The sequence below is a fragment of the Ostrea edulis genome, chromosome 4 (assembly GCF_947568905.1).
Source record: "Ostrea edulis chromosome 4, xbOstEdul1.1, whole genome shotgun sequence".
Classification (NCBI taxonomy): domain Eukaryota; kingdom Metazoa; phylum Mollusca; class Bivalvia; order Ostreida; family Ostreidae; genus Ostrea; species Ostrea edulis.
The window spans coordinates 79,228,020-79,255,662 of record NC_079167.1 but is presented as its reverse complement, the minus strand read 5'-3'; the positions used below and the strand labels follow the sequence as shown (position 1 = coordinate 79,255,662).

Sequence of the window (27,643 nt, the reverse complement as noted above, 5' to 3'; positions counted from 1 at the left end):
AATTGAAAGTTAGTGAATATTGCGCTTGATTGTCTATAATTTCTTGATATCTGAACGTGGTGTACTAAACGTTTTAGTGTTGTTATTTTTTTGGGCTTTAAACTGGTGGTGTATTTGTTAGTTTTGAAAATATAACTCCTGTCTTAGATTTTTCGTTGCAAGTGTGGAATCAAGTCATTCAAAGTATCTGACGAAGACTTATAATAAAGATTAAGATTAAGAATCAGTCCTCACTATTCTGTACAGAAATAAGATATTAAATGTATTATGTTAATGTTGCATATTGACTTTTATTGTATTAACATTATTTCTCTATATATACAATTTTATCGTTTCATTCACTGGTGTGTGTAGACAATTCCTAGAGGAGAACTACACCCATGTAATGAAGGAAAGAAACAGGACAATTTTGCCAAAAATCGGTACACCACGATTTTCCCGTGTAAGTGTCTCAATGTGACGTTCTTTGAACTAGTGATAAGTGTTGTGATAAATAAATTGTGTATATTTTGTTTTGAGTAGATGATCATTCACGTGTTGTTCTGAAAACATCCCCAAAAGAGTCAGACTACATTAACGCGAATTATATTGAGGTCAGTGATTTGAATCGATTTTTATAGTTGTTAGTGTTAATGAAGTACACAAATAAAATTCTGTATCGCCAAAGAAATAAAATCTACATATATAATGCAAATGAGTAGCCATCATTTAGTTTTTATACAAGAAAGGCAGATTGAAATTGTTGAAAAATCAATGAGTAATTTTATTCCTAATATTGATCTTCAATTTCGTCATGGTCACAGGATGTGCAAGGAAAGAAATCGTACATTGCAACGCAAGGTAAATATACAATGTATATCTTCATATATCGATTTTCAAGTGTGCGTTATTATTCCAACATATATTGTGAATTTGTAAAATTGAAAAAGACGGCTGGACATGTCATTTTTGATGATTTTTAACTCGTATTCCTTGGTGTGTTTCAATATGCCTGTTCATATTTATTAGGACCAAAATCAAAGACAATTGTTGATTTCTGGAAAATGGTCTGGCAAGAAGACATTAGTGTAATTGTTTGTCTGACTAATCTCAAAGAGGGAAATAAGGTTAGAAAGAGACACGTGATATACAACAGTGTATATTCAAAATCAATCATTGATAGCATGCATACAAGGGATACAATTTACATGCATGCAATACGGTGATAATAAACTGATCACATGGCTCTACATGTATGTAATGTGTTCTTTCTCGCAATCAATTTGTATTATGATAATAAACTTTCTTCCCTATCTTTATCAGAACAAATGTGCCCAATACTGGCCAAATTCCAGTGACAAGATAAAGAAAGGCAACATCAGCATACGAAACCAGAAAGAAAACGTATACGCGGACTACGTCATCAGATACTTCCGCTTGCAAAACAGCGCCGTGAGTCTCGCAAGTTTACGTCATTAAATATTCTACGTCAGCTGAGAAAAATGGTCATGCTATGGCCAAAATTATATTAAAGTATGTGAAGCAGAATTATATGTAATATAAGATTAAAATTGTCATGCAGAAAATGTACACCTATATCACTGACGGAAAAAGGATTATGAAGACAATTAGATATAGCGCGCCACAGTTCTGTATTTATATTCGAATGCTCTGTTAAGAATAATGCTAATTTAAAGGGAAAGGCAACCCTAACCACATTGTTGCTTTTATGAATAAAGTATTACTTACTGATACCGTTAATGACAACCTTTCGAAACAAACATCCTTGCTTAACAATTAAATCAATATTAATATATCGTATATTTTAAATTACCCGCCGCTAAGAGAAAGGCCATTGAAGTTTTGATTTATGATGTCACACCGTTGGTTCCGGTTTATTTCATCAGTACGTAAACATAATGTCACGAACAGTTAAGTTTGGAGCCGTGTACATTTCAGCCTGTCTTTCGCAAGAAGAAATTTAAAAAAGACTTTCAGTCGAGTCGCAGACCAGGCAGACGGTACACGTTTCTCCATACAAATGTTTCGAACTTCAACTTGTCATTACGCAATTAATGGATCCACAGTTTACATAGTCTTTTATTTTCAGATGACTTGGTTGGGTCAGAAATTTCGAAAAAAAAAAATTTTTAAAAACATTTCTCCTTCGCATAGTTAATGTAATTAAATGCTTGACAGGAAGGCATAAATCTATTTATTTATAAAATCTACCGCATGCACATCTTTGATGATCATAGAATCTCATCAAAACCAGAACAGCCTGTGTGACATCAAAATTATTGATTTTTGTGGTCTTGAATACAAAAGAGTTCCACATCAGGGCAGCCTCTATATATGTAAAACTTATACGGTACCAATTATATATCGGAAATTTCAATTTTTAACGTTTTCAACTGAGTACTGAAGTCTATCTAGGTTGTACATCAAGAAAATAGTATGGAAAATATTTATCATATAATTAATGCTATCATTTATCATGTAAACTTTTTTGGCGCGCGCACACACACACACACGTTGCATTTAAGAATAACAAGAAATGGACTAGCGCCGGTGTAAAGGCAAATTTTGACTCCCATAGAATAATGACCGGGGGTCATTTTTCGACTTCGAACAGTGACCCCCGGTCATTATTCTACGTCGAATAATGACCCCTTTTGCCCGTAGAAAAAATGTCTTTTTCAAAAAATCAGTCCATTTCACGTTTAGAAAAATGACCCCTGTAGAATAATGACCCCCTTGTAAATTTTATTAAGGATTTTTTATCTGGTAATGCCTAAGGGAGACAGTTCAACATTCACCGAAATAAAATCCTTCTACAATTCATATTCAATAGTATTTTTGATTTTGTAAGGAAAACTCTATCATTGAAATTAAAATATCGAAATTTGAAAAAAATAAGTTAAAAGAAGCAAATTAGTGCCCTTAATACGGTGATCGTTACAGAAATCAATTAAACACCTATCTATTATAAGTAATTCACGTGGATGATGACATTTGAATAATATGACCTTGGATCACATCATCCTTAAGATACTTAATTTTACTTTACAAAAACGAAAAGGAATTTATGTAAGGCATAAAGGAAATATTTAATGGTCGAGTGATTCTTATAAGTACTTGAAAAAAAGGCTCTTTTGTATCCACTAAGAAAACTATTTCAAAGAACACTATCAAAATCTATGTAATTATAGATGAACTGCAGATCACCCATCAGTTATATATAAGCGTTCATCCATTTGAAATTTGGGAGCAAAAAGGCAGAAAATTATACACGTATGTTTTCTTCATATCCGCTGAAAAAAAAGCAGATTTTATTATATAGAATCAACGGAATCACCACGGATGTTCACCGGAGAGGACAGAAAAGCGGGATCAGAACAATGTAGAAAGAATTTTAGTGGAATTCTTCTCCCGCAGAAATTTTTAACATGTCAAAATTTTTCTGTCGGTAAGCCCAACCTCTGCAGACCTGGATGGACATGCCGGGGAGTTACTGTCGGTGCGTTCACAATTCTCCCATTGGTTGATATTGGTGGTGCATTTTATCATTGACAAAACATTGGTACTAATGTTTACCATTGGTAACATTTATTGGTTACCAATTCTGCAGGCCAACCACATTCACGGTAGAATTACCAACGCGAATTTTCGTTTATTAGACTCACCGACAAGATGGCGGCGGGAATCGTTCCTGGTAGCGTGAGTGACGTTTCTTCACAAATAATACCAGTTCAAGTGAATATCAGGGAGAAGATTGTAAAATTTTTGATAAGGGGGAAGGATATCAAATATCTCTCTGAACGTAAGTACAATAAAAACACATATTTTCGTATATTCCTTTCATTTGATGCATACCTTTTCAGTGAACGTATATAGAGGTTCTCTCTAGCTCTATTACATGTACTTTGCTGATTTTCTCATTTTTTCTTTTACATACGTGTTACCTTTAGAGCCTTGCTTCGCGGACGGGCCTTTGGTCCGTCCGAGCTTCGCTCAGTATTATGAATTTAAACTGTGTTTATTTATTTTATATATATCGTCAGTAAAAAATTTAAAACAAAATATATTGTTGACATTCTTGCTGTGTTAAAATATCAAGCAATTACAAAGCGATGGTATATGAAAATGCAACTACTATTTAATAAATAGTACTACTTAGCATGACATTTAATGCAAAGCATATATACATGTACATACATATGGCAGAGGTTCAACACAGGCATGTTGGACATAACTGACACACAGGTAATACATAGGAAAATAATAGGTCTTAATGGTTACATGGTTTGACTTCGAGTGAGTGTCTCAGTGCAGGAAAACCGCTTGTGCACGAAGTCATGGTTCAATACGCACGACCCGTCTATTTACGGACACCTAATTCGACTACAATATTCTTTTAGTAGTCTGAGAGTTGATACCTGTTACACTTACACATATATCTATATACATACTGACATACATGTAGGCATATTTTAAATGACTCTTCAGATTCAGAAAGTTACAAAATTCAGCAGAAATTTTGACCTTTATGGTACCAATGAAAGGACTTTTCTTACACTGATTATATATTATTTATTTGGATTTTTATAGATCTGACAGAGATGACTCAAGATTTGAGCTCAATGTTACCAAATGATTTACCTGATGATCCAATTTATATCTGTTTTTTCAATGGAAAAATTCACATACCTGAAGTTATTTTTCGCAAATTGAATTCTAAGGACCAGAGGAAAGAACATGCAGAAAGTTCAGAGACTTTTGAAGAAAATAGCACAGAGGATACCACACCATATGTTCCAGACACTCTTCATTTCGAAGATAGTAGTGACAATGAAAAATCCAGATTTGAATGGAAATTCTCAGATACGAAAGAACTGCTAGCAGTTTTAAAAGCACGAAAGGAAAAAAAGGATAATTTTAGCAAAAGCATGTGGAAATCAGTTGCTACAGAAATAAAAGGGGAGCTCAACAAAAAAAATCCTAGTCCTGAACAATGAAGAGAAAAATTTTATTCTCTGAGGAGGTCGTACAGAAATTTCATTGCAGAAAAGAAGAAGACAGGAAACAAAAGAACAAAGCCTTTTATTCATGAGTCTGAAATGTATGACCTTCTACATGATGATCCCGCTTTCAGCCCGCCACTTTTGATGAGTTCCTTTGCCACAATTGAAACATGCGACAGTGATGAGAACACCACAGAGAAAGATACCCCTAAAAAGAGGAGATGTACCAGTAGTAATGAGCTCACAGAATATCTAAAGGAAAGGGATGAAAAGTTTCTTCATGCATTCAAGGAAATGCATGAAAAACAGAACAAGATCATGGAAAAACTTATTGAGAAACTATAGAAAAAACATACAAATGACAGGCTGTCAACTCAAGTTTTCCCCCTTTATTTGAGAAACATGTGACTCATGTTGATTATAAATCCAAAAAACAAAAAAGAAATTGCAAGTATTCATTATACATGTATGTGAAAAATTTGATTTACATGTCCAGGTTTGATTTTAAAATGTAGTTAGATGATATCAAATGTTTTTTTCTTAAGTTTTTAAATTGTGATACATGTAGTTGCATAATTTATTTTTTTTTAAATTATATATTACAAAGATATTGTTTATTTGCATTTGTTTACATCATTTGAGTTTATATTTTTGTTGGTTTAAAATGTTGAAATAAAAAACAAATACAACAGTATTTATATCCTTTTATTGCCTCATCTGAACTCCTGGTAGCTCGGTCCATCTGTTGTAAAGGTCTCATCATTGTCCACAGCCATATTGTCAGCATCTGGGGGCTCCTCTAGGTCACACACATCGTGTTCAGCTAGACATATGTTGTGAAGTACACAAGCTGCCAAAACACTGTTCACCAGAATTGTTATATCTATTACTTCAAATCTGAAAAGCCTTCTAAATCTACTTTTTAGCAAACCAAATGCACGTTCAATAACTTCACGACATTTGCTGTGAGTTTTATTGAATAGTTTTTGTTGATGGCTGAGATTCCCATGGTCTCTAAAGGGTGTTATTAGCCACCTTAAAAGAGGAAATCCAGAATCTCCCAAGAGATAAAAACCTTGTGGTATCTTTCCATTGCAATTTGAAAATAAGTCAGAACTTCTTAGTACAGTCGAGTCATGCGTACTCCCAGGATTCCCTGTCCAGACGTAGTTAAATGACATATTGGAATCACAGGAGGCTAGCAGAACAATTGAATAAAACCCTTTACGATTAAAATAAGCCTGGTGAAAGTGTTTTGGAGCAGTAATAGGAATATGGCTCCCATCAATAGCGCCCAATACATTTTGAAATTGTGATCTTTCACTGAACATTCTCGCTGTTTTATTGATTGCAGCTGCATTGCACGGCCATATGATAGTATCTGGCATAATTCTAACTAGTGCAGATACTGTTCTTTTCATGGATTTGTGAAAATAACTTTTTGAAACATTAAATCGGTCTGACATTGATCTTATACTCTCAAGGTTACCTGCAATGATAACGTTTAAGTCTATAATGCTAATACTTCTGAAACCCGGTAACAAGACATTTTACTTTATAAAACAAGCAAGTTTAATTTTACATGTTACAAATGTTTGCAAGCAAATGAGAATTACTCTAATTTTACATACCAATGAACCATAAAAACATTAGAACATCTTTTTCAACATTTGGAATTGGTCCAGTTGTTTGATTATATTCAGGTAGTGGTCGCAAATGCAAGCATGTTGCCTGGTAGGTACCTCTTGACATTCGAAAGCGACTTTTAAAATCATCTAAGGTGTACTGTGGAATAGGAACCTCAACATAGTGTTGCACACGTGGTACAAATGAACTCTTTTTTGGCAAAAGAATATCACCTGATGACAAGTGATCATATAAAGTGATCATGTCCATGAAATTAGTTTCATTTTGTTTCAGCAGTGCAACAGATATTCTTGTTAGGTTTGTCATTTCTGAAAATGGCGGAAAACTAAACATTTGGCGTTGGTAACCATTGACTACCATTGGTGACCATTAGTAACCAGTGGTACCAATGGTCAACATTGGCAACCGTTGGCCGTTATTTTGTCTTTGGTTTGCCAATTTGTCGTTCACAGTTTTAAGGCAACCAATTGTACCATTGTTTAACATTGGTACCAAAGACAACCAATGGCAAAATCGATATTTGTACCAATGGAAGAATTGTGAACGCACCCAGTGTCTTGGGAATCCTCTAATTCTGATCAGCGGCGGGAATTGTGTACTCATACGGATATCCAAGGAATTTCGAAAGGGGGGATACAAATTGCGCCCCCCCCCCCCCATCAGCCATTGTTATAGGGTGCTAAACCTGGAATTAATCTTAATTAATCACATCTTTTTGTAAATTTGCTTCCTCTACATACTTCACACACATACACACAGAGAGAGAGAGAGAGAGAGAGAGAGAGAGAGAGAGAGAGAGAGTAGAAAGTGATACACTTTACTCTAGTGCGTTTCTACACGGTGATAATAGGTGTACTGCATTTACTGTGATATGACAGTGCGGCGTTTTATTTTGGGTGTTTTGATTATTTAACACAATAGGCAGTGGCGTAGCTGGGCTAAAAATAGTGAGGGGCACCAAAGAAATCCACATTAAACACATCTTGACTTGACAAGCAAAAAAAAAAAATAAAATAAAAAAAGACGTAGGATATCCTTCTGACATTCCAAAATCATATTTCGTGGGGAGGGTGGGGGACTTTACACTTCCCTTGTCAAATTTTTTTTTACACTTTAAATACTTTGCTTGTATGACATTTCCTACTGACTTCATTCATCAAGTTTCATGTCTTCCGAAGACAATTTTGAAGAATTCAAGATTCATGGCCTCTGGAGGGTCTTCCGACTGTAAGGACTGAAAATTGTTTTATTTGTGGGTACTAACTAACAAGCCCAATCTGATAAAAATGAGATCCTCCATCTGCTCCTTTGTTTTTATGTTGTAGAGACAATATGAAAACAAAGGAACAGATCGGGGATCTTATTCTAATCAGATTGTAAAAAAGCCTTACTTAAGGCAGGGGGGGGGGGGGGGGGGGGCACAACCATACTTCTTCCCCCTTTGAAAAGTGTGGGGGCATGTGCCCCGGCTGTACCTTCCCATACTCCCCTGTACTGTGTACGACATACTGCACTTTTGAACATTGCAATGGGGGATCCTCTTCTAATATAAATGAGATATAACTATTTTCACCTTGAGAACATTTTTCTTGTAACTATCAATTTTATGACGGTTTAATTTAAAACGTAACTCGGTCAAAAAAAATGTAGGACGGAGAGAATAGGTTATGTACATGCAAGAAATAATGCTTTGAGTGCTGAGAACCTGCATATTAGAATTGAGTATTTTTTTAACCGTGGTATATTATCATCTGATCAATCTATGTCAATTTTGTGTTAAAAAAGTGAGGGGGCACAAACCCACTTGTGCCCCCCCCCCTCTTCCAAAAGCGAAGGGGCACGTGCCCCCGTCCCCTTGTCCTACACCCCTGATAGGCATAAATTATCCAGTGAAATGCTATAGTCTACCCAAAATTATCGTTCGCATGCTCACTAATACCTCTATCAACACTTACTCATTTTCCAAAATTTTTGAAAAACGATAATGATGCGTAAATGAAATAGGCTATTGACTTCAGTTGCAAAAAATGTACAGTATGTCAATTCATCAGTTTTAAGAAGATTTCACGCCTCTCTGTGACACAAGAAGTAATTGTATTTAGACGCAGCTCTTTTTTATGTGTGTGTTTGATTACACAAGATCTATACATGTAAATAGATAGCATAAATACATTGGTAGATTCAGAGGGAGGTGTGGAGGTTTTATAGGTTGTACCTCTGCCTATCGTTACAAAATGTTGCTTAATGAGGTAAAAATAACACATTTTGAGAATGGAACTCCCCTTTTGAAAACTAAAATTTATGGTAGAACCCCTTTTTGAAAATTCCCTGGATCCATCCCTGAGATATGCGGGTTTTTTTTCAGTTGTAATTGGTCATGAAACCTACAGTGGGTTTTCCTCAAATGTAATGAACTAGTTCTTACTTTTATTTTATTAACCTTGAAAAAAAATTTACACATGGAATAAATTTGAAAAGAGGAGCAGCAGGAACGATAACTCTTGGTAAATAATGACCTGCAAACCCGTATGAACTCCTTTAAAATAAATCAATCTGTTAAGAAAGGGAGGGGGGCATTTTCTACGGGGTTCATTATTTTTCAGGTTCGACACGCAAAATAATGAACCCTGGGTCTTCTTTCTACAAAATTACCCAATTTTTTTACGGCTAGGGGGTCATTTTTCGACGTCGAAAAATGACTCCCGGTCATTATTCTATGGGAGTCAAAACCGGCAGGATTGATCAAGAAAGATGTATGCACGTTTCACCGTAATTAGCGTAATATTATGTAATTTCATTGAGTGTTTTATGTAAAATTCCTTAAACGTAAGGGACTTGTAAATTTTCTATCATGTTAAAAAGTTTTAATTGATTACTCTTTCCTATATTTAATTGAGAAATCATGAGAATATATTGCATTCCATATGGTAAATGTATTTATTTGACTTGTAAAAACATTTGGTTTTCATTTTCATCATTTTTTAGAAACGTTTTTAGCAAGTTTCGATAGATTATACCAAAATTTTAGAAACTGGAAGGTAAACCTCTCGTACGAGCCGTGTAGCTAATGAGGATTGAAAAGCTTAGAACTTTCCTTAAAAACTGTGAGGCTCAAAGTTATAGTGATTTGGGATATTGATATTTATTTCCCGATATTATTTTGTAATACGCGAGTAAAAGACCTGTACGATGGTGTTCATTTCTCTAGGATCACAGGATTAAACTTTAGAATTCTTTCACGCAGGAACTTTATAGAAGTTTTCTTAAGACTGAAATAGATCTGAGATTGATATCAAGAGACCGAGCCTCAAGACTATAAACTGAGAATAGACTAAAATCTAAATTTCAAATTCGGCTAACTTTTGAAATAACTTTCATTAACAAATAAAATGTCCAGTATATAATTGCATTTGAATTGTTTTATAAACTTGCAGTTTTTTTAACATCTGTGCTAAATAAATCCTAAGATTAAGTAATCAAAATTGTGACTTAAGTCTATATTCAGTTTACGGTCTTGGGGCCAGTCCTGGATTTCTCGAAAAAATCTTAAGTCCAAACTCAGACTTAAGTCTGAGATTTTACTAAATTTCTGAGAAAAATCTCAAATCTGAGAAAACTCGAATATTTGGATTTCTCAAAAAAATCTAAGATCGGTTTATAACTCAGCTGAGATTAAATCTTGAGATACCTTCTTAGTAGTCTCAAATCTTATCTTACATCTCAAATATGGCGATCAAAAACAGATCACAACGTCGTCGCCGCCAGCATCTTCAGCGTATGGCGTATAACAGACTCGTGGATCGCGAAAATCCATTAGAAAATTTGTGTGAAGTAGAGGTGTTTAAGAGGTACCGATTTAGGCCTGATACAGTTCTTTATATCACTGGTTTGCTCGCCCCTTCTCTTACACGCGAAACTCTGAGGAGTTGCGCTCTACCACCCCTTCTTCAAGTCCTTGTAACACTGAGGTTTTTAGCGACTGGTGGGTTTTACTCGCTGATTTCGGACACCTTTTCCTCTATTTCCCCACCTTCCATATGCAGAGCAGTAAGAGACGTGTGCAGTGGTTTGTGCTGGGTGGCAAGACAATTTATCAACATGCTGACAGGTCCAAGAATGGTACAAGTGAAACAAGAATTTTTTGCCATTGCAGGTAATTTAAACTTCCAACATCGACAAGTCAAGGGAAATAATTCTGCAACTCAGGTTATATCGTACCACAAATCTTTCGTATTGAACAACAAACGTACATACATACGTATTAGGAATGAAAACATTGCTTCACTTGTGATATATTATCGTGGTACAATGGATTATAAGAAAAAAGTTTGATTTGATTCTGACACATAAATAAAGCAGATCTTTGCGGAAGTATTCGTTTATTCCAATGTATGGGTGGATCTAGACTTAAAATTTTCAAGGGGAGTGTGGTTAGAAACATAATGTACATATGAAAGTCTAAAGATTGGTAACGCATAATGCCGTCATTATTTGTACACAATTTAATCTCTATCAATTTGACATAGGGTTTCCTAATGCAAGGTGAAGATAACGAACAGTGATCAATCTCATAACTCCTACAAGCAATACAAAATAGATTGTTGGCCTAATGTATTAGGCTGCATTGATGGCACCTACATAAGAAAAGCACATAAGATGGCACATAAAAATGAGCCAGATATTATAAATCATAATTTCAATACCCGAGAATTGTACTTTAATATAGTTTAAATTTTGAAATCTTTTAAAATTACTAGTTATAATTCGTTTCCACACGTGAAGTAATACACCATTTCATGTATATTTCTACTATAGTCTGATCAATTGACAAGTGACCATAAGTTAACAAAATATTATATATCTAGATTTCCCAAATGTTCTGGGATGTGTTGATGGGACCTTCATCAAGCTGCAAGCACCATCACAGAATGAACCAGACTATGTCAATAGGAAAGGATATCATTCTCTTAATGTGCAGGTATTCTGTGCTTTTAACTTTAGCATATTCATGAATCATATTCGATTTCACAACACAACACAGTATGGTACGATTTTTGATAATGTATTAATAATTTCATTTATGCCACAACAGAAACAACCGGGCCTGTGGGCCACATTGCTCATCTGTGAAGATGGGCAACTAGTTAAACAAGTCTTAATTTACACAATATAAAATGTTTTCATAACTTGAAGATTTATGCTTAATTAATACTACTGTACAATGGCTAAACTATTTCAAAAACAACAAACAATCAATCGATTAAAATATGGAATGTCAAAGATGACAACAATGATGAAGACAACAAAGATAGACTGAAAAGCTCACACCAACCAGCAGTTCACATGAGCGAAACAACAAATAATACCTGGTGGTATTTAACACAACAATTTTATCACCATATTGCTAATACAGGAACACACTGAAACACTGTAGTAATGTCCATAAAATACCATCTTCGCTAGCCAAGTGTCCGATTCTCTTATTCTCATGAGAGTAAGTAAATCGGACACTTGGCTAGCGAAGATGATGAATTACAACTTTTGATTAATTATACAAATACATGTAACCAGGTATTCAAAAACTTCCTATATACATCTCAGGATTTAACCTATATGATGGTTCAAACATTTTGCATGCAAGCTCATACATCTAACTTGAATGTAATAGCATAGAAGACTATTACCAAACAAACATGACATAAATTATTGTCCGATAAACTGACAGTTAAATCTGGTTTTGAAATGATAATTTGAATTCCTTTTAAAATAACAATTTCAGATGATATGTGATGTAAGTATAGGATCCTAAACTGTGTGGCGAAATGGCCAGGAAGCGTGCATGACAGTAGGATATTTAGAGACAGCCTTATCTCTGTTGCCTTTGACAATGGTACATATCATTAATTAAGAATTTTCTAGGCTTTGAGATAGTACCAATACAATAGACTGATTGTACTATATTTTTTCTATATCAACAGGACAATACAAAGGTTTCCTTCTTGGTGACTCAGGATACCCCTGCAAGCCCTACCTTATGACGCCATATCCTGTTCCCTCTACTCCAGCAGATGTCAAATTCAACAACTGCCATGCTAAAACAAGAGTTCTCATTGAACAGACTTTCGGAATTCTTAAGAAACGATTTTCATGTTTGTCCACTGGCCTACGCACAACTCCAGACAAGGCATGTAGTATCACTTTGGCCTGTGCAGTCTTGCACAACATTGGTATTGAAAGAAAAGATATCTTAGATGTAGACGAATTATTTGTAAACCAGGAGGATGTTAGCTTTGATGTAGGGGATCAAAGAGATGGCAAACATGTTAGGGATTATATTTGTCAGGCATTTTTTTTCTTGAAATAAAACAGGTTATCTATTACTAATACTAAAGGTTTGGACGATATACAGAAAAAAAAGATAGAATCATTTTTTTCTTCTTAAATGATGACTATTAAAAGGGCATGGACACGATTTTGGCTGAAAAATTTCAAACTTTTATTTTTCCAGTTTCAATGTTTACATTGTTTAACATTGAAGGTATTTCTAATGGTCAGCAAAAATTCGAATGTCAGTTGTCGAGGTACATGGGAGATACAGAGGTCACAAGTCCTTGTTATGTAAACAAGGCTTGCGTCATGTTTTTGTTCATATAGATTAAATATACTTGTAAAAGTTTTGGTTAAAGCAGATTTTTCATATTACAAGTTAATTCTGAACACAATTAAACAGTTTCTAGAGTTTGTCACATCTCATTTTGTTTTCAACATATTTCCTATGAGTGAAAAATTATGTTGAGAGACATTAAACAAGATAAAATAAATCAATCTATTTAGCAATTTTTAAGTATACGAAAACATGGCTCTGGCCTTGTTTACATAACAAATGATTGTGAGTGCTGTATCCAATTTGTAATTCAACAACTGACACTCAAATTTTGGTTGACCATTAAAATTACACTGTACCTGAGTTAAGTAATGGGGAAAATAAAATTTGAGAATTCTCAGCTCAAATTGCATCCATGCCCCTTTGAAATATTCATTGAATACAAATACTTATTAATGCATCACAAAATGAAATGTTGGAATGCATCAAAACATGATATACATAATATTTTACATTAATTCATACAAATCAAGCATATCTTCCCAACCATACTACATGCCTTGTCTGGATTGTCTTGTCTATTACAAATTTTGTAAAAATAACAGCACCATAGATTTTTCCAGATAACAACATTTTGATACTGTAGATCAAAAACATTTAATATACAAGAACATTCTGCCTATACATAAATAGGCAAAGTTTGACACACATATATTCCTACTGAAACCCATATATATGTTAATAGGAAAATGATCTAGCAATGCCAACACCTACATCAAAGAGACGGAAAAAGTATGGAAGATGAAGAAATCCTAAATAGTATTTGTAATGTACTTGTAAATTCTTACTCTCGAATATTATTTTACTGTTCTACACATACATGTACACAGAATATATACCAACCCTGTGAATCACAACAGAAACAAAAAATAACTAGTTTTAATTGTAACGGAGATCGTTATGGATGTTTCCCAATATCCCGTCACCACTAAAGAAGTGGTGCCATTGTGCTTCAGCACAACAAATCATTTTACATATACAGTTTTTATAGTATGAACCTATGATGTCTATATCATTCCATTTTTCTTTCATAAGGGAATTTATCGATTATCTAAATATCTGCCAATCAAAGCAAATCACATGTGCATACAGATTGATCATTTTGACCATGTAAATCAATTGAAACTGTATATATATATATATCACAAGATATAACTTTCAAAAGATTTCATTGAACAAGATGCCCATAGGCCACATCACTCACAAGCTTTGGTACCAAAAGACAGGTCTTGTCACATATCAATATGATTAGTGGCCCTGTTGTTCTTGAGAAGATTTTTATAAGATTATTCCTATACATCACCATTGAAAAACTTTGATACACTATTTTGATCCTACACTACCCAAAAATACCATGATCTGAACGAACTCGAATCTACAATATGTTAGGAAGCATTCATAAAAATTTCAACTTTTCTGGGCCAGTGGTTCTTGAGAAGATTTTCAAATGATCCTAACTTATTTTGCCTTCTCTTGAGAGAGCAGGGCCCTTCATTTGAATGAAATTCAATCCCCTTCAATGTAGGATGATTTATGCCACTTTTGATTGAAAATGGGAATAGTGGTTCTTCAGAAGAAGATTTACAAAAGACGTGTAATACATTTTAACTACTTCGTGTGCTTGAGCATTTTCTGAGAACACTCCCATGCAAAAATGTATTGGGGAGAAAAAGAAGAAGGAGAAACAGAGTAAAAACAAAATGCCTACTGCTCTGAACATGCCTTGTCCATTTTAGATTGCAAAATTTTCATTTTCATTTTATAATATGCTGTCTTTGTTTGGTAAGCCTCCCTTTCTGCCCGAAGGGTTAAAATCTCTTCATCCTCCATCGTCTTCCATCTCTTTGATGTGGATGGTGTTGGCAAAAAACCCAAGTCAATAACCTGACAGTTCACTGTTGCACTGGAACTGGCTACAATGATACATTTACAAATTGTAGTACATAAATCATGAAATAGAAGTACAAGTTTTTAATTAATATCAGGTTCTGCAGCAGAATGGTTGCGAAACACAATTCTACATCGAATGATTTCAGTTAATGTCTTTTGTATATGTGTAACTTTTCTAGCCCAGTGGTTCAAGAGAACAATATTTCTAAAGAATGTCGCCATATATTCGCATGTAAAACTTTGATCCCCTATTGTAGGTCGGGGCGACCTACAACCATGGACCATGATTTTAACAAAATTGAATCTGCACTTTGTAAGGCAAGAGTCATGTAAATTTTAATTTTTCCAACCCAGTGGTTCTTGAGATGATTTTTGATGACTCCATCCCATTTTTGCACTTATGTAATTATCTCCCCTTTCTGAGGGGCATGGCCCTTCCAGTGAACTAACAGGTGAGCTAAAATTAAATACATGTACATGTAACAGTGAAACCTTTATGAATTATTTCATATTCACATACATGTGGAGGCAATCTCAGATGAGGAAGTATGTTGCTGTGGCACCTCATTTGGCACAGAGTAAAATATCACTGCAATGAAAAATAGTGTTAGTGTAAATAAACTTCGCTCCATCTCGACAACGTCATTATTTTTTTTGTTGAACTACTGTCTCTTTATAATACTGTTTTTATAATGTTTCAAGTTTGTTTAATAATGTATGGTTAAAGGTACATTGTACATATGTTGTAAAGTGAAATGTGAACTGTTTTTCAATGAATATTTTTTGGGGGGTGACATGTAGAAAACTTTAGAAAAGACACAAGATTTGAAAAGAAAATTACAAGAATTATGTCAGTTAAGAGTTGCAAATAAATTGGGCCAAAATTAAAAGTATTTGTTTGATGCACATGTACTCCAACATACAACTTTCAAGGTTGGACATTTTATATCAAGAGAAAAAGTTTGGTTTGCTAAATGAGAATCATTCAATACATCATGGACATGAATAATTGTTAAATATGAAAATTAAAAGTTTGGCTTAATAAATGAGAATCATTCAATACATCATGGACATGGATAATTCATTAATTGTCAAATATGAAAATTAACTCTTATTTTGGCATCAGAAGATGTCAAGATTTTTCCCCACAAAGTTCTTAACAATTATTTGGCATGAATGAATATTATACATTGGGGTAATGTACATCAAATAATTTTTTTCATACTTGGCCTTACTAACTGATATACTTTAATTGTCTGTCTGATTTCTTGGGTATACCCTGCAACACAATATTTGCTAAAATAAGTGTTATTTATTCTCTAATTCAAACGCTTCAAAGACGTCTGTAGTTTCACGGGATATATTGCTCAATTGTATTATCACCCTCTCGGGGGAATTGAAGATGATTGCACGTTTGATAAATATTTGAGTTAAACGTAAACACATTTTCTGTTTGCAATGACTAAAGAACAGAATAAATTTTGGAACATAATATATGCTGCTAAAAATTGAAAATTTATCTAATCATGTATTTCATTGGAAAAGAGATTATCGGACACTTGGTCCGGCAAACAACTGATATTGATCGGACCAAAACAAAAATTACCGGACATTTGTCAATGTCCGACGGACCTTTGAAATCACTGATTTATAAAATCAGATTCGTCTGATATCTACAGATCGAAGCATGCCATATGTGTAAAAAATTTCATAAGTATATTTTCCAAACTGATGCTTTAGAAAATTGACTGGTTCCGTTGGACTGACTAAAACAAATGTCAGTCAGTCTATCAGACTTTTAATCAGTCATAGACTGACGGGCATATGTTAATTTCGAGCCCTGCATATAGGATACATTTCGAACATTCATGTAAACTATATACCTTCCTCTGTGTCATGTCCTCCAGACAGATCACACAATGTAGGCCTGTCCCCCATTCCATCAATAATTTCTGCCTCCACTGGAGTGGTCGAGGGAGGCTTTGGTCCTCCACCAGTTGCCGGTCTCCTGATGGCATCCGCTTTCTCCTTTGCTGAAATTTATTTTTCACACCAGTATAATATATACAAGAGGCCCAAGGGCCACATTGCTCACCTGAGTCACTTGGCTAATATTTAAAGGTTTTCCCTATATATTTGTATGCAAAACTGTGATCCCCCTTGTGACCCCATCCTCCCCTGGGGGCCATGATTTTAACAAACTAAAATCTGAAATATGTCAAAAAGTTTCATGTAAATTTCAGATTTTCTGGCTCAGTGGTTCTTGAGAAGAAGATTTTTAAAGATGTTTCCTATATATTTGTATGTAAAACTTTAATCCCCCTTGTGGCCCCATCCTACCCCCGGGGGCCATGATTTTAACAAACATGAATCTGCACTATATCAGGAAGCTTTCATATAAATCTCAGCTTTTCTGGCTTAGTGGTTCTTAAGAAGAAGATTTTTAAAGATTTTTCCTATATATTTCTATGTAAAACTTTGAGCCCCTATTGTGTCCCCATCCAACCCCCGGGCCCATGATTTGAACAAACTTGAATCTGCATTATGTCAGGAAGCTTTCGTGTAAATCTCAGCTTTTCTGGCTTAGTGGTTCTTGAGAAGAAGATTTTAAAAGTTTTTTCCTATATATTTGTATGTAAAACTTTGGTCCCCCTTTGTGGCCCCATCCTACCACCAGGGAATCTACAATATGTCAGGAAGCTTTCAGGTAAATTTCAGCTCTTCTGGTCCAGTGGTTCTTGAGAAGATTTTTAAATGGCCATATCCTATTTTCGCATTTTTGTGATTATCTCCCCTTTTAAAGGGACATGGCTCTTCATTTGAACAAACTTGAAAGCCCTTTACCCAAGGATGCTTTTTGCCATGTTTGGTTGAAATTGGACCAGTGGTTCTGGAGAAGAAGTCGAAAATGTGAAAAGTTTAACAGACGGACAGACAGACAGACGACGGACAAAAAGCGATCAGAAAAGCTCACTTGAGCTTTCAGCTCAGGTGAGCTAAAAATGAAAGAGTGATGCACATCTGATATTTAGCAACAACTGTGGAGACATGCATACATACATGTATATTATATGAACATCTATACTAGTAATAATTTTGAGGATTTTTTTTATTAGATACGATGATGATAATATAAGCATACTTTGTTTTCTTTAACAAATGTCTCCACATCTCCCCAAATTGAAATTACACCAGATTGCACCCCCTCCCTAACCCTAACATAATGCGTTTGTGCAATCTTCCGGGGATGAACTTCTTTTTAATGAAAGGTACACAGATTTTGTTGATAGCAAAAAAATATAACACAGTACTTACGCATTGACGAATTGAGCGACTTCCTCCCACGCTGATTCCTTCACACTAGAGTTCTTCACTCCCCCTGCCCCCTTAATTTTGCCGAAAAGGTGGTCCTCTCTGCATCGGACCGCCTCCACCAAGGTCAAACGCTCTCTCTCGGTCCAATTTGGTTTCCGTGCTTTAGGAAAGTCCTCCATCTTGACGTTATACGCGGCAGAAGACAAGCAAACGATTTGTTTACGAAAGATACAGCTGTGCGGATGTTACGTTTTTTGACAGACGGGTCGCTTAGTGTCGTGAGGAATAAACTCAGCTGAGTAATAAGATTAACTCAGCTGAGATTTTACTAAGATCGTTTTGAGAAATGCAATTTGAGCAAAATCTCAACTAAGATAAAAACTCAAACTTAAGTTGAACTGAGTTTAAGATTTGAGATTTTTTCGAGAAACCCAGGCCTGGTGTCGTTTACAACTAAGATTGAAATGTATCCTCAAAAGTTTCTTAACTTATAAGGCTACACTAATTTGGAAGATGCATGTAATATTACTTTCATTTTATGTCATGGCTATGGACAAATCCTTGAACACACTTTAACATCATGCCTCTCCGTCATAATTGTACTGCAATATAATAAGATTAATTCATGATAAAATACGCAGGCCACTATGTGATGATTAAGATTCACAGAATATGATGCAGGTGCCAGAATCCAGAATTTTAAATGTCGTATTCTGATTATGAAACGTCAGAATATAATTTATTCAATTTATATGAATTATATTATTTTGGTACGTATCTTTTCGTCATCTTTCTCTGCAACATATATATCCAATATTTCCAACTCTCCATATAGGTGATCATTAACTGTTTAATTTCAGGATAAAGCTGAGCGTGACGTGTGTATGTTCCACTATACGCAGTGGCCTGACCACGGTGTCCCAGAACCGCTGGCTCTTGTGGTATTCCATCGACACGTTCTGAAAACTTCTGTCGAACATCCAGGGAAGTACACTCTTGTTCACTGCAGGCGCGTATTACTATTTATTCTTTCATATTTTTCAATAGCAACATAGTATAATTCATCCACTGAATATTTTCAGCCTGTCGCAGTAATAACAGTGATATTTTCAGTGTGAAAATAAAATTACTTCATGACAGCAATGAGAAAATGTTGGGAATATGCAAGATAAAATTCTGAAATTGGATTTTTAAAATTTCGTGCACCAGACAGGATTTAGTGACCTTTGATTACCTTCAATATAATTTACCATGCTGGTAATCTCACTGTTGTTGAAGGGTTTTCCCCCAAAATAATCATATTTATCAAATAATATTACTATTCGACTAATTGAGATCCATGTCTAATATACTAGAATGTTAAACATTGATGATATCAACTACTTCTATTTTAACCGTTGGTTATATTAATGATTTCTAATTTAACCGTTGATTATATTAATGAATTTCATATTAACCATTGATTTTATAGATGACTTCTATTTCAACCGTTGATTATATTGAAGACTACTAATGACCTCTATTTAACAATACAGCGCAGGGATTGGTAGGACAGGGACGTACATAGCATTGGACGCGCTTAATAAGGGAGGGGAGATAACCGGGAAAGTTAATATCCGGCAGTATGTAGAAACCATAAGAAACAGCCGTGCTAACATGATCCAGGGTGACGTAAGTTTGTGTTTTACTCTCTTTGATTCCTAGTGGATAGTTTTACGGGATATCTTGATCAGGCCAACGGAGTTATCCGTAGTCAAAATCAGTGTGCTAAGAAGGGTGTAACATTTGATATGAAACACGTCAGATAGCATTTAGTCCAATGATAGGTTATAGATAATAAATTTCAATTGAAATGGTAATTGTTACGCATGTGTTCTCGTTTATCGGTGTTTATGTGTTTTCAAACAATTCTCATTCAGACGAAACTTCGAAATCAAAGTCCTAGATCTGATTAGTAGCATTCAATTAGATCTGATTAGTAGCATTCAATTCTCTGTAAAGAATTGTTGGTAGATGTGCTATATTATGCATGTATTCCTTGATATGTTACATATATTCTCAAGGGCACGAATTATCCTCCTTTGTTAGGTGACATGTTTCTATATTCATATGAAGCAGAATTTATTCAAAAACTTCTACGCGAGAAGAAACAATATCTTGCTGTGGCCTTCAATTCGACATTTAGATCTATCGACGACGCTTTGTCTATTAACAATAATAACTTTCGTTCATATGTCGATTCGATATATCCCTGTGAGCTCGAAATAAAAGACACCACAGAGTCGTCCACTTCTGCCTCATACTTAGATATTTTATTGAAAGTAGACATTAACGGCAAACTGACAACTCAACTGTATGACAAACGGGATGATTTCAGCTTCTTCATCGTCAACTTTCCATATTTATGTAGTAATATTTCATTATCACCAGCATATGGTGTTTATGTCTCTCAACTAATTCGGTATGCAAGAGCTTGTTCTGTGTATAGTCAGTTTTTAGATCAAGACAAGCTACTGACAAACAAGTTGATGGCACAAGGGTTTCAACAGTGTCGATTGAAGTCAGCATTTCGCAAATTATATGGTCGTTATAACGATCTAGTTCATCAATGGAACCTGCCATTGCGTCAGGTGCTTTCTGACGCGTTTCATACAGATAGTTAGACCGTTCTTGACACACTGATTTTGACTACGGATGTCTCCGTTTGCCTCATCGGGATATGGGGCTCACTGCGGTGTGACCGTTCGAAAGGGGATGCTTGCTCCTCCTGGGCGCCTGGTCCCACTTCTGGTGTGTCCGGGGTCCGTGTTTGTCCAGTTATCTATTTTGTATTGCTTCTGGGAGTTATGAGATTGATCGATGTTCGTTGTCTTCACCTTTCATATAGATATGTGTATTGGGTTCGTTTAGAATTTTAGATCATTACAAATAATATAAAGAGAGAAAATCGGGTTTTTTAATACCCGTTTATAATGCAATTCATATTTAAGGATCAATACAAAGTTGTCTACTTGGCATTACTTGAATCATTCCGAGGAAAAGGAAGGTCTGTATCAACCAGGACATTTCTACGAGAATTCCAGGATCATTCCTGTTATATCAATCTCGGAGAAATAGCCAATAAATCACCACTTTCTGCTGAATTTCAGGTGATTCTATTTATGAATCTCTAATAAAATAGCAGCGTGTCTTAGTCTGGATGATTTGAACAGTTTGTTGGATATTCTAGAACGATATTTGTGATTTTGTGCAGTAACATGTGACATGAGAATGATCTTCAGCTCTTGTTTCTAGGACCTGTTGTCCGGAAGACGAGAATACACACAAGAGGACTACAAAACAGGGCGGCAAAACGTATCGACCAATTACACACCCAGTGTTCTGCCTGGTAAACCAGTTTGTATAATACATGAATACCTTGAAAACGCAGTTCATCTTGCAATAATGATAGACTATTACCGATTAATGATTAATCCCCATCACAGTTGAATATTTACATTTCACTAATGGTACCACACTTTTAACATAGAGAGTTTACAATGCACTTTCACTTTAACATAGTAACATATTCATGTAGATACATTCTTACTGATGTCTGCCGACAAGAGATCCCAAGGTGGCTCGATCCTAGGCCTCCTGCATTCCATTTTGATATAATTGCACATTAGCTCTACACCCTTTAATTTTGACTGAATCAACTGCTATTATATATATATAGGGTACCCAGAGACATAAAACCCTTCTGACTGATGAATTGTATATAAATTTCTTGAAACCATTTCAGTTGAAAGTTACATGTGTCCATTGTCAAACACTAAAGGGAAGAACACCTACTACAACGCAGTTTCTTTACAGGTTTGTCTGCTGTGTAATATATACATTTGTGAATAGAACATGGGGGCGATATGTTTATCAGACCGCCATTTGTTCTAGCAAGGGGTTTCTGATATACTTATATTCTTACAAAGTAGAGTAAACCCTTCGCTAGTGAAAATGGTCAGACCTAAGAACAATTAAAAGGACAAAATGTAATCCTAGGAATTGAACTTTTTCAAAGATTCCAAGATAAATATTAATTTCTGTATAGATCAAAACAATTCTGTCATCTTTATTGTGCAGACCTTATCAATTGATAACGTTCATATACTTAAATTTCTTATGGATCGCCTTACGGGAACAGTGTATGATTTTTATGTAGGATTAATGACCTTTGTTCTTATTATGCTTCACCTGGAAGGGGATGGTCAATATTTCATGTCTGAAATGTCTAACTTTGATTATATAGACTTATTAAATTGCTAATGCAATTTGTCTTTGACAACACACCGTGTGTTGATTAGCTTATTGTGTGTAGCGCAGGTGTTGGTCATTGCGAGTCGGCGGAAAACCTCAACATTGTAAATACCGTTTAAACAAAATGAATCCATGGTAATTATTCCTGATTTGTAAATGTATAATATAGAGATTTACAAGTCATTTGAATATGAAAACTACAATATTATTTTAAATAACCATAATTTACTACTACAAATGTATAAATCATTTACATTGAATGCACCGATTGAATACAACAATGCGTACATGATGAATACATTCTGCATGTTGTGTTTCATTTCCTGTTCCTTTTCAGTCTTTTGCAAGAAATGACCATTTCATCAGTGCTCAATATCCTCTCCCAGATTACACAGAGGACTTCCTGAGACTTGTGAAGGCTTATTATGCACCTACAATTGTATCCCTGAGTCCGTTGGTGGAAATCGAATCGGTATGGTCGAGAAAAAATCCTGCAATTTGTATAATGAGCAGTCTTGTATCCATTCATTTACTAATCATTTGTCAGGTCACTGCGCACGACTTTGATGTTACAATGACGTCATTTTTATTTTATTTTTACTTATACGGTGTTGGACATAAGCATCCAAATTTAATATTGAGAGATTAGAATCAATGTGCACTTTTAAATCATGGAACATTTATATAATTATTTGATTTTAATCTTCATGACAAATGGGATGACTTCAGCTTCTTCATCGTGAACTTCCTATATCTATTTATCAATATTCCTTTGTCACCTGCATATGATGGTTATGTCTCGCAACTGATTCAAGTCTATGGACAATTTTTAAATCGAGACAAGCTGCTGACAAATACGTTGCTGTAACGGGAATTTTAACCGTCTCGTTTACGGTCAGCATTTAGTGAATTCTATGGTCATGATAATGATCTAATTTGCAAATATTGTACAACCTGTCATTAGGTCGAAAGCTGTCTAGAGCCGTTCTTTATATATTGATTTTGACTACGGAATACTCAGTTTACCTGATCAAGATGTGACCGATCAAAAGGAAATGCTTGCTAGTACTCCACCTTGGCATCTGATGTCACCTCTGACCAGTGTGTCCAGGCGTGCGTGTTTGTCTTCTTATTAATGTTGTATTCTTTATAGGATTTATTACATTGGCCACTCTTCGTTATTTTCACTTTTGAATAAGTCTATTTGCTTCAAACAAGAAAGAAATTGGCCTTGTAAATTGTACCAAAGATGTTTCAATAGCAACATCATTGGACAAAAATATTCATTATGAAGAAGAAAAAAAATATGTGTATCACAACGTTGTACAGTGATGCCTTAGGTGAGGGGATTTTGGTAGAGTGATGTCAGTCGCTAAATTGGAGTAAGAAAAGGAAAGAGGTATCATTGTATGCATACCAATTTAACGAATCTCGATATTTAAACTGTTGAAACTTCTACGATATGTGATTTATCAAACTTTTATTGATATGATGACAATGCTCATATAGCAGGCTACTGATAGGTATGAAATAGAAAGGCTTGGTGGAGTTCATAGTATCGAGTGAGTACATTTTCTAGGTCTACAAACTACCCTTTCTATGTAGTTTGAAGGAGTGAGTACATTTTCTAGGTCTACAAACTATCCTTTCTATAGACTGTGGAATCATTAGAATTCGTGGTGGCTCAATTTTCGTGGAATTCGAGGGTACCCCTAACCCACGAATTTACATCCTCAACGAATAAAGAATCATAATTACATTCCATAGTTATATTTCTTACAAATATATAAATCCACGAAATTACATCCCCACGAACTAGTAAAAATCCACCAATCCACGAAAATTGGTCCCCTCGAATATGAATTATTCTACAGTAGTTTGAATGAGTGAGTACATTTTCTAGGTCTGCAAACTATCCTTTCTATGTAGTTTGAATGAGCGAGTACATTTTCTAGGTCTACAAACTATCCTTTCTATGTAGTGTGAATGAGTATATTCTCTAGGACTAAAAACTATCCTTTCTATGTAGTTTGAATGAGTGAGTACATTTTCTACGTCTACAAACTATTCTTTGTATGTAGTTTGAATGAGTGAGTACATTTTCTAGGTCTACAAACTATTCTTTTTATGTAGTTTGAATGAGCGAGTACATTTTCTAGGTCTACAAACTGCGGATAACTCCGTTGACCTGATCAGGATATGGGGCTCACGGCGGGTGTGACCGGTCAACAGGGGATACTTATTCATCCTAGGCACCTGATCCCACATCTGGTGTGTCCAGGGGTCCGTGTTTGCCCAACTATCTATTTTGTATTGCTTGTAGGAATTATGAGATTGATCACTGTTCGTTATCTTCACCTTGCATGTAGTTTGAATGAGGGAGTACATTTTCTAGGTCTACAAACTATCCTTTCTATGTAGTTTGAATGAGGGAGTACATTTTCTAGGTCTACAAACTATCCTTTCTATGTAGTGTGAATGAGTATATTCTCTAGGTCTATAAACTATTCTTTCTATGTAATGTGAATGAGTATATAGTCTAGGTCTAAAAACTATCCTTTCTATGTAGTGTGAATGAGTATATTCTCTAGGTCTAAAAACTATCCTTTCTATGTAGTTTGAATGAGGGAGTACATTTTCTAGGTCTACAAACTATCCTTTCTATGTAGTTTGAATGAGTGAGTACATTTTCTAGGTCTACAAACCATCCTTTCTATGTAGTGTGAATGAGTATGTTCTCTAGGTCTACAAACCATCCTTTCTATGTAGTGTGAATGACTATATTCTCTAGGTTTACAAACTATCCTTTCTATGTAGTGTGAATGATTATATTCTCTAGGTCTACAAACTATCCTTTCTATGTAGTTTGAATGAGTGAGTACATTTGTAGGTTTACAAAATACTTTCTATATAGTTTCTATATAGTTTGAATGAGTTTCTCAGAATTACGACAGAGATAATCCTCATAGTTTTTAAAGAAAATCTGGAAATTTTACTTTGTATGTGTTTTATACATTTGCATTGATTTCGGGTGTAAACCTCACAAGAAACTTTCAAAACTGTCCCGGATGTCATTTTAGTGTGATTGTTACTATAATAACGGTTTAAATATCACACTCAGAGGTTCCATTCGGTAACATAAGTGTTGTGTGTAACTTTGTAAATGTACATGTAATAAATATATGCTGTTTCATTGAATTCTATTTTTGGATTAAAATCACCGATCTTTCAACTTGACATAAACACGTGTAATTACAAAATCAAGCAGTCTAGACGAAAATACTATACACTCCTTGTGCAACCTCAGAAACCAACCAGTCATAATAATAATAATAATATCCAGTCATTGCAGTTCTGCATATTGTCAGTATTCAAATCCAGGCAAGCTACTGACAAACAAGTTGATGGTACAAGGCTTCCAACATTCTCAATTGAAGTCAGCATTTCGCAAATTCTATGGTCGTTATAACGATCTAGTTCGTCAATACAACCTATCATTGGGTCAAATGCTGTCTGACATGTTTCATACCGATTGTTAAGCCGTTCTTGGCACGCTGATTTTGAGTACGGATAACTCCGTTTACCTGATCAGGATATAGGGCTCATGGCGGGTGTAACCGGTCAACAGGGGATGATTACTCCTCCTAGGCACCTGATCCCACCTCTGGTGTGTCCAGGGGTCCGTGTTTACCCAACTATCTATTTTGTATTGCTTGTAGGAGTTATGAGATTGATTAATGTTCGTTATCTTCACCTTTCATGATTTAAGACGGTTTACGATTGGCATGAGCTTAAATTTTGTAGTTGACTCCTTTCGTTATTATAACCATGCCCATAGTTTGTGTTTTCTTTTTCAGTCTTCACTTTGGCTTCCTGCTAAAAATGAAAGCAAAACGGTTGGAACATTCACGACTAAAATGACAGATTGTACACAAACGACAACAGTCACCAAGACTAGCATTACTCTGCACCAAAAGGTGTTCATTTGTAAAGTTTTCTGATGAATTTTGTTTTTACATTTCAAGAAGTACTGTTGGCATTTATAATCCAAGATTCGTTTCTTCTCAAACACATGATTGCAGAGAGCTAGTGGCATGAGCGTTTGCATACTGGAAAGTAGAAGATGGAAAGGAGAAAGCGACTCCTCAAACCGGAGAGTTTTACTTGATCTCATCAACGAAGCGAGGGTGGAGGAAAGGACCCACCCCGAGGGAAGGATTCTGGTTCTGTCGAGGTTTCATTTGATTAATTTATTTTGGCAAACATGTGTAATATCTTAAGAATTATTTGAAGATCCAGACCTGGGGATTAAAGAAAGGCTAATTTTGGTCACGGGTTAAGCCAACTACACTCTTAATCTAGAAATAACACAAATATACCCGGTATAACACTTGTGAAAATTATACATCGCTTCTGATAAAACAAATCTTCCAGAAAATAGTCATTTTATTGCATAGCAAATGAATTCAATTCATAAATTATATTAGCATCAGAGTAATGAGATAAAATTCCATATTACTTAGTGATGTGGCCAAGCGATGTGGACAATTCTTGGTTGTATTCAATGCTCTGGAACAACTTACCATGGATACACAGGTGGACATATTTACAATCACAAGACAACTCCAAATCCGACGGCCAGAGTTCATATCTTCTTTGGTATGATTGAAATACTTTCATTTTCCACTCATTTTTTTAATGCGATTTCTTTTCCTTTGCACATCAATGTACAGAGAACTCCGTGTTTTTCTATTTTCAGGAAGAATATCAGTTTTGTTACGAGGTCATTGCTGATCATCTCCAAAGTGACACAGTGTACGCGAATTGCTGA

The 27,643-nt window shown here is 35.1% G+C and overlaps 1 protein-coding gene across 1 annotated transcript; it reads left to right on the top strand.

Annotated features, from left to right (window-relative positions):
• The first annotated feature begins 363 nt into the window (after positions 1-363).
• On the top strand, positions 364-27,643 carry LOC130054338 (receptor-type tyrosine-protein phosphatase epsilon-like). The gene is made up of 15 exons (XM_056163871.1): positions 364-442; positions 523-593; positions 804-840; positions 1,009-1,106; positions 1,303-1,431; positions 19,380-19,528; positions 20,055-20,190; positions 21,510-21,668; positions 21,814-21,907; positions 22,304-22,374; positions 23,150-23,251; positions 26,670-26,789; positions 26,895-27,046; positions 27,336-27,471; positions 27,572-27,643. Exons 4-15 carry the CDS (start codon positions 1,044-1,046, stop codon positions 27,641-27,643), a joined length of 1,383 nt encoding a protein of 460 aa, XP_056019846.1. The 5' UTR covers positions 364-442; positions 523-593; positions 804-840; positions 1,009-1,043.

Coding starts and splice junctions, on each gene's coding strand:
- LOC130054338 (XM_056163871.1), top strand. CDS start 1,044: ATGGTCTGGCAAGAAGACATTAGTGTAATTGTTTGTCTGACTAATCTC. Junction 19,529..20,054: donor TACACTCTTGTTCACTGCAG/GCGCGTATTACT, acceptor TTAACAATACAG/CGCAGGGATTGGTAGGACAG. Junction 22,375..23,149: donor ACAACGCAGTTTCTTTACAG/GTTTGTCTGCTG, acceptor GTTCCTTTTCAG/TCTTTTGCAAGAAATGACCA.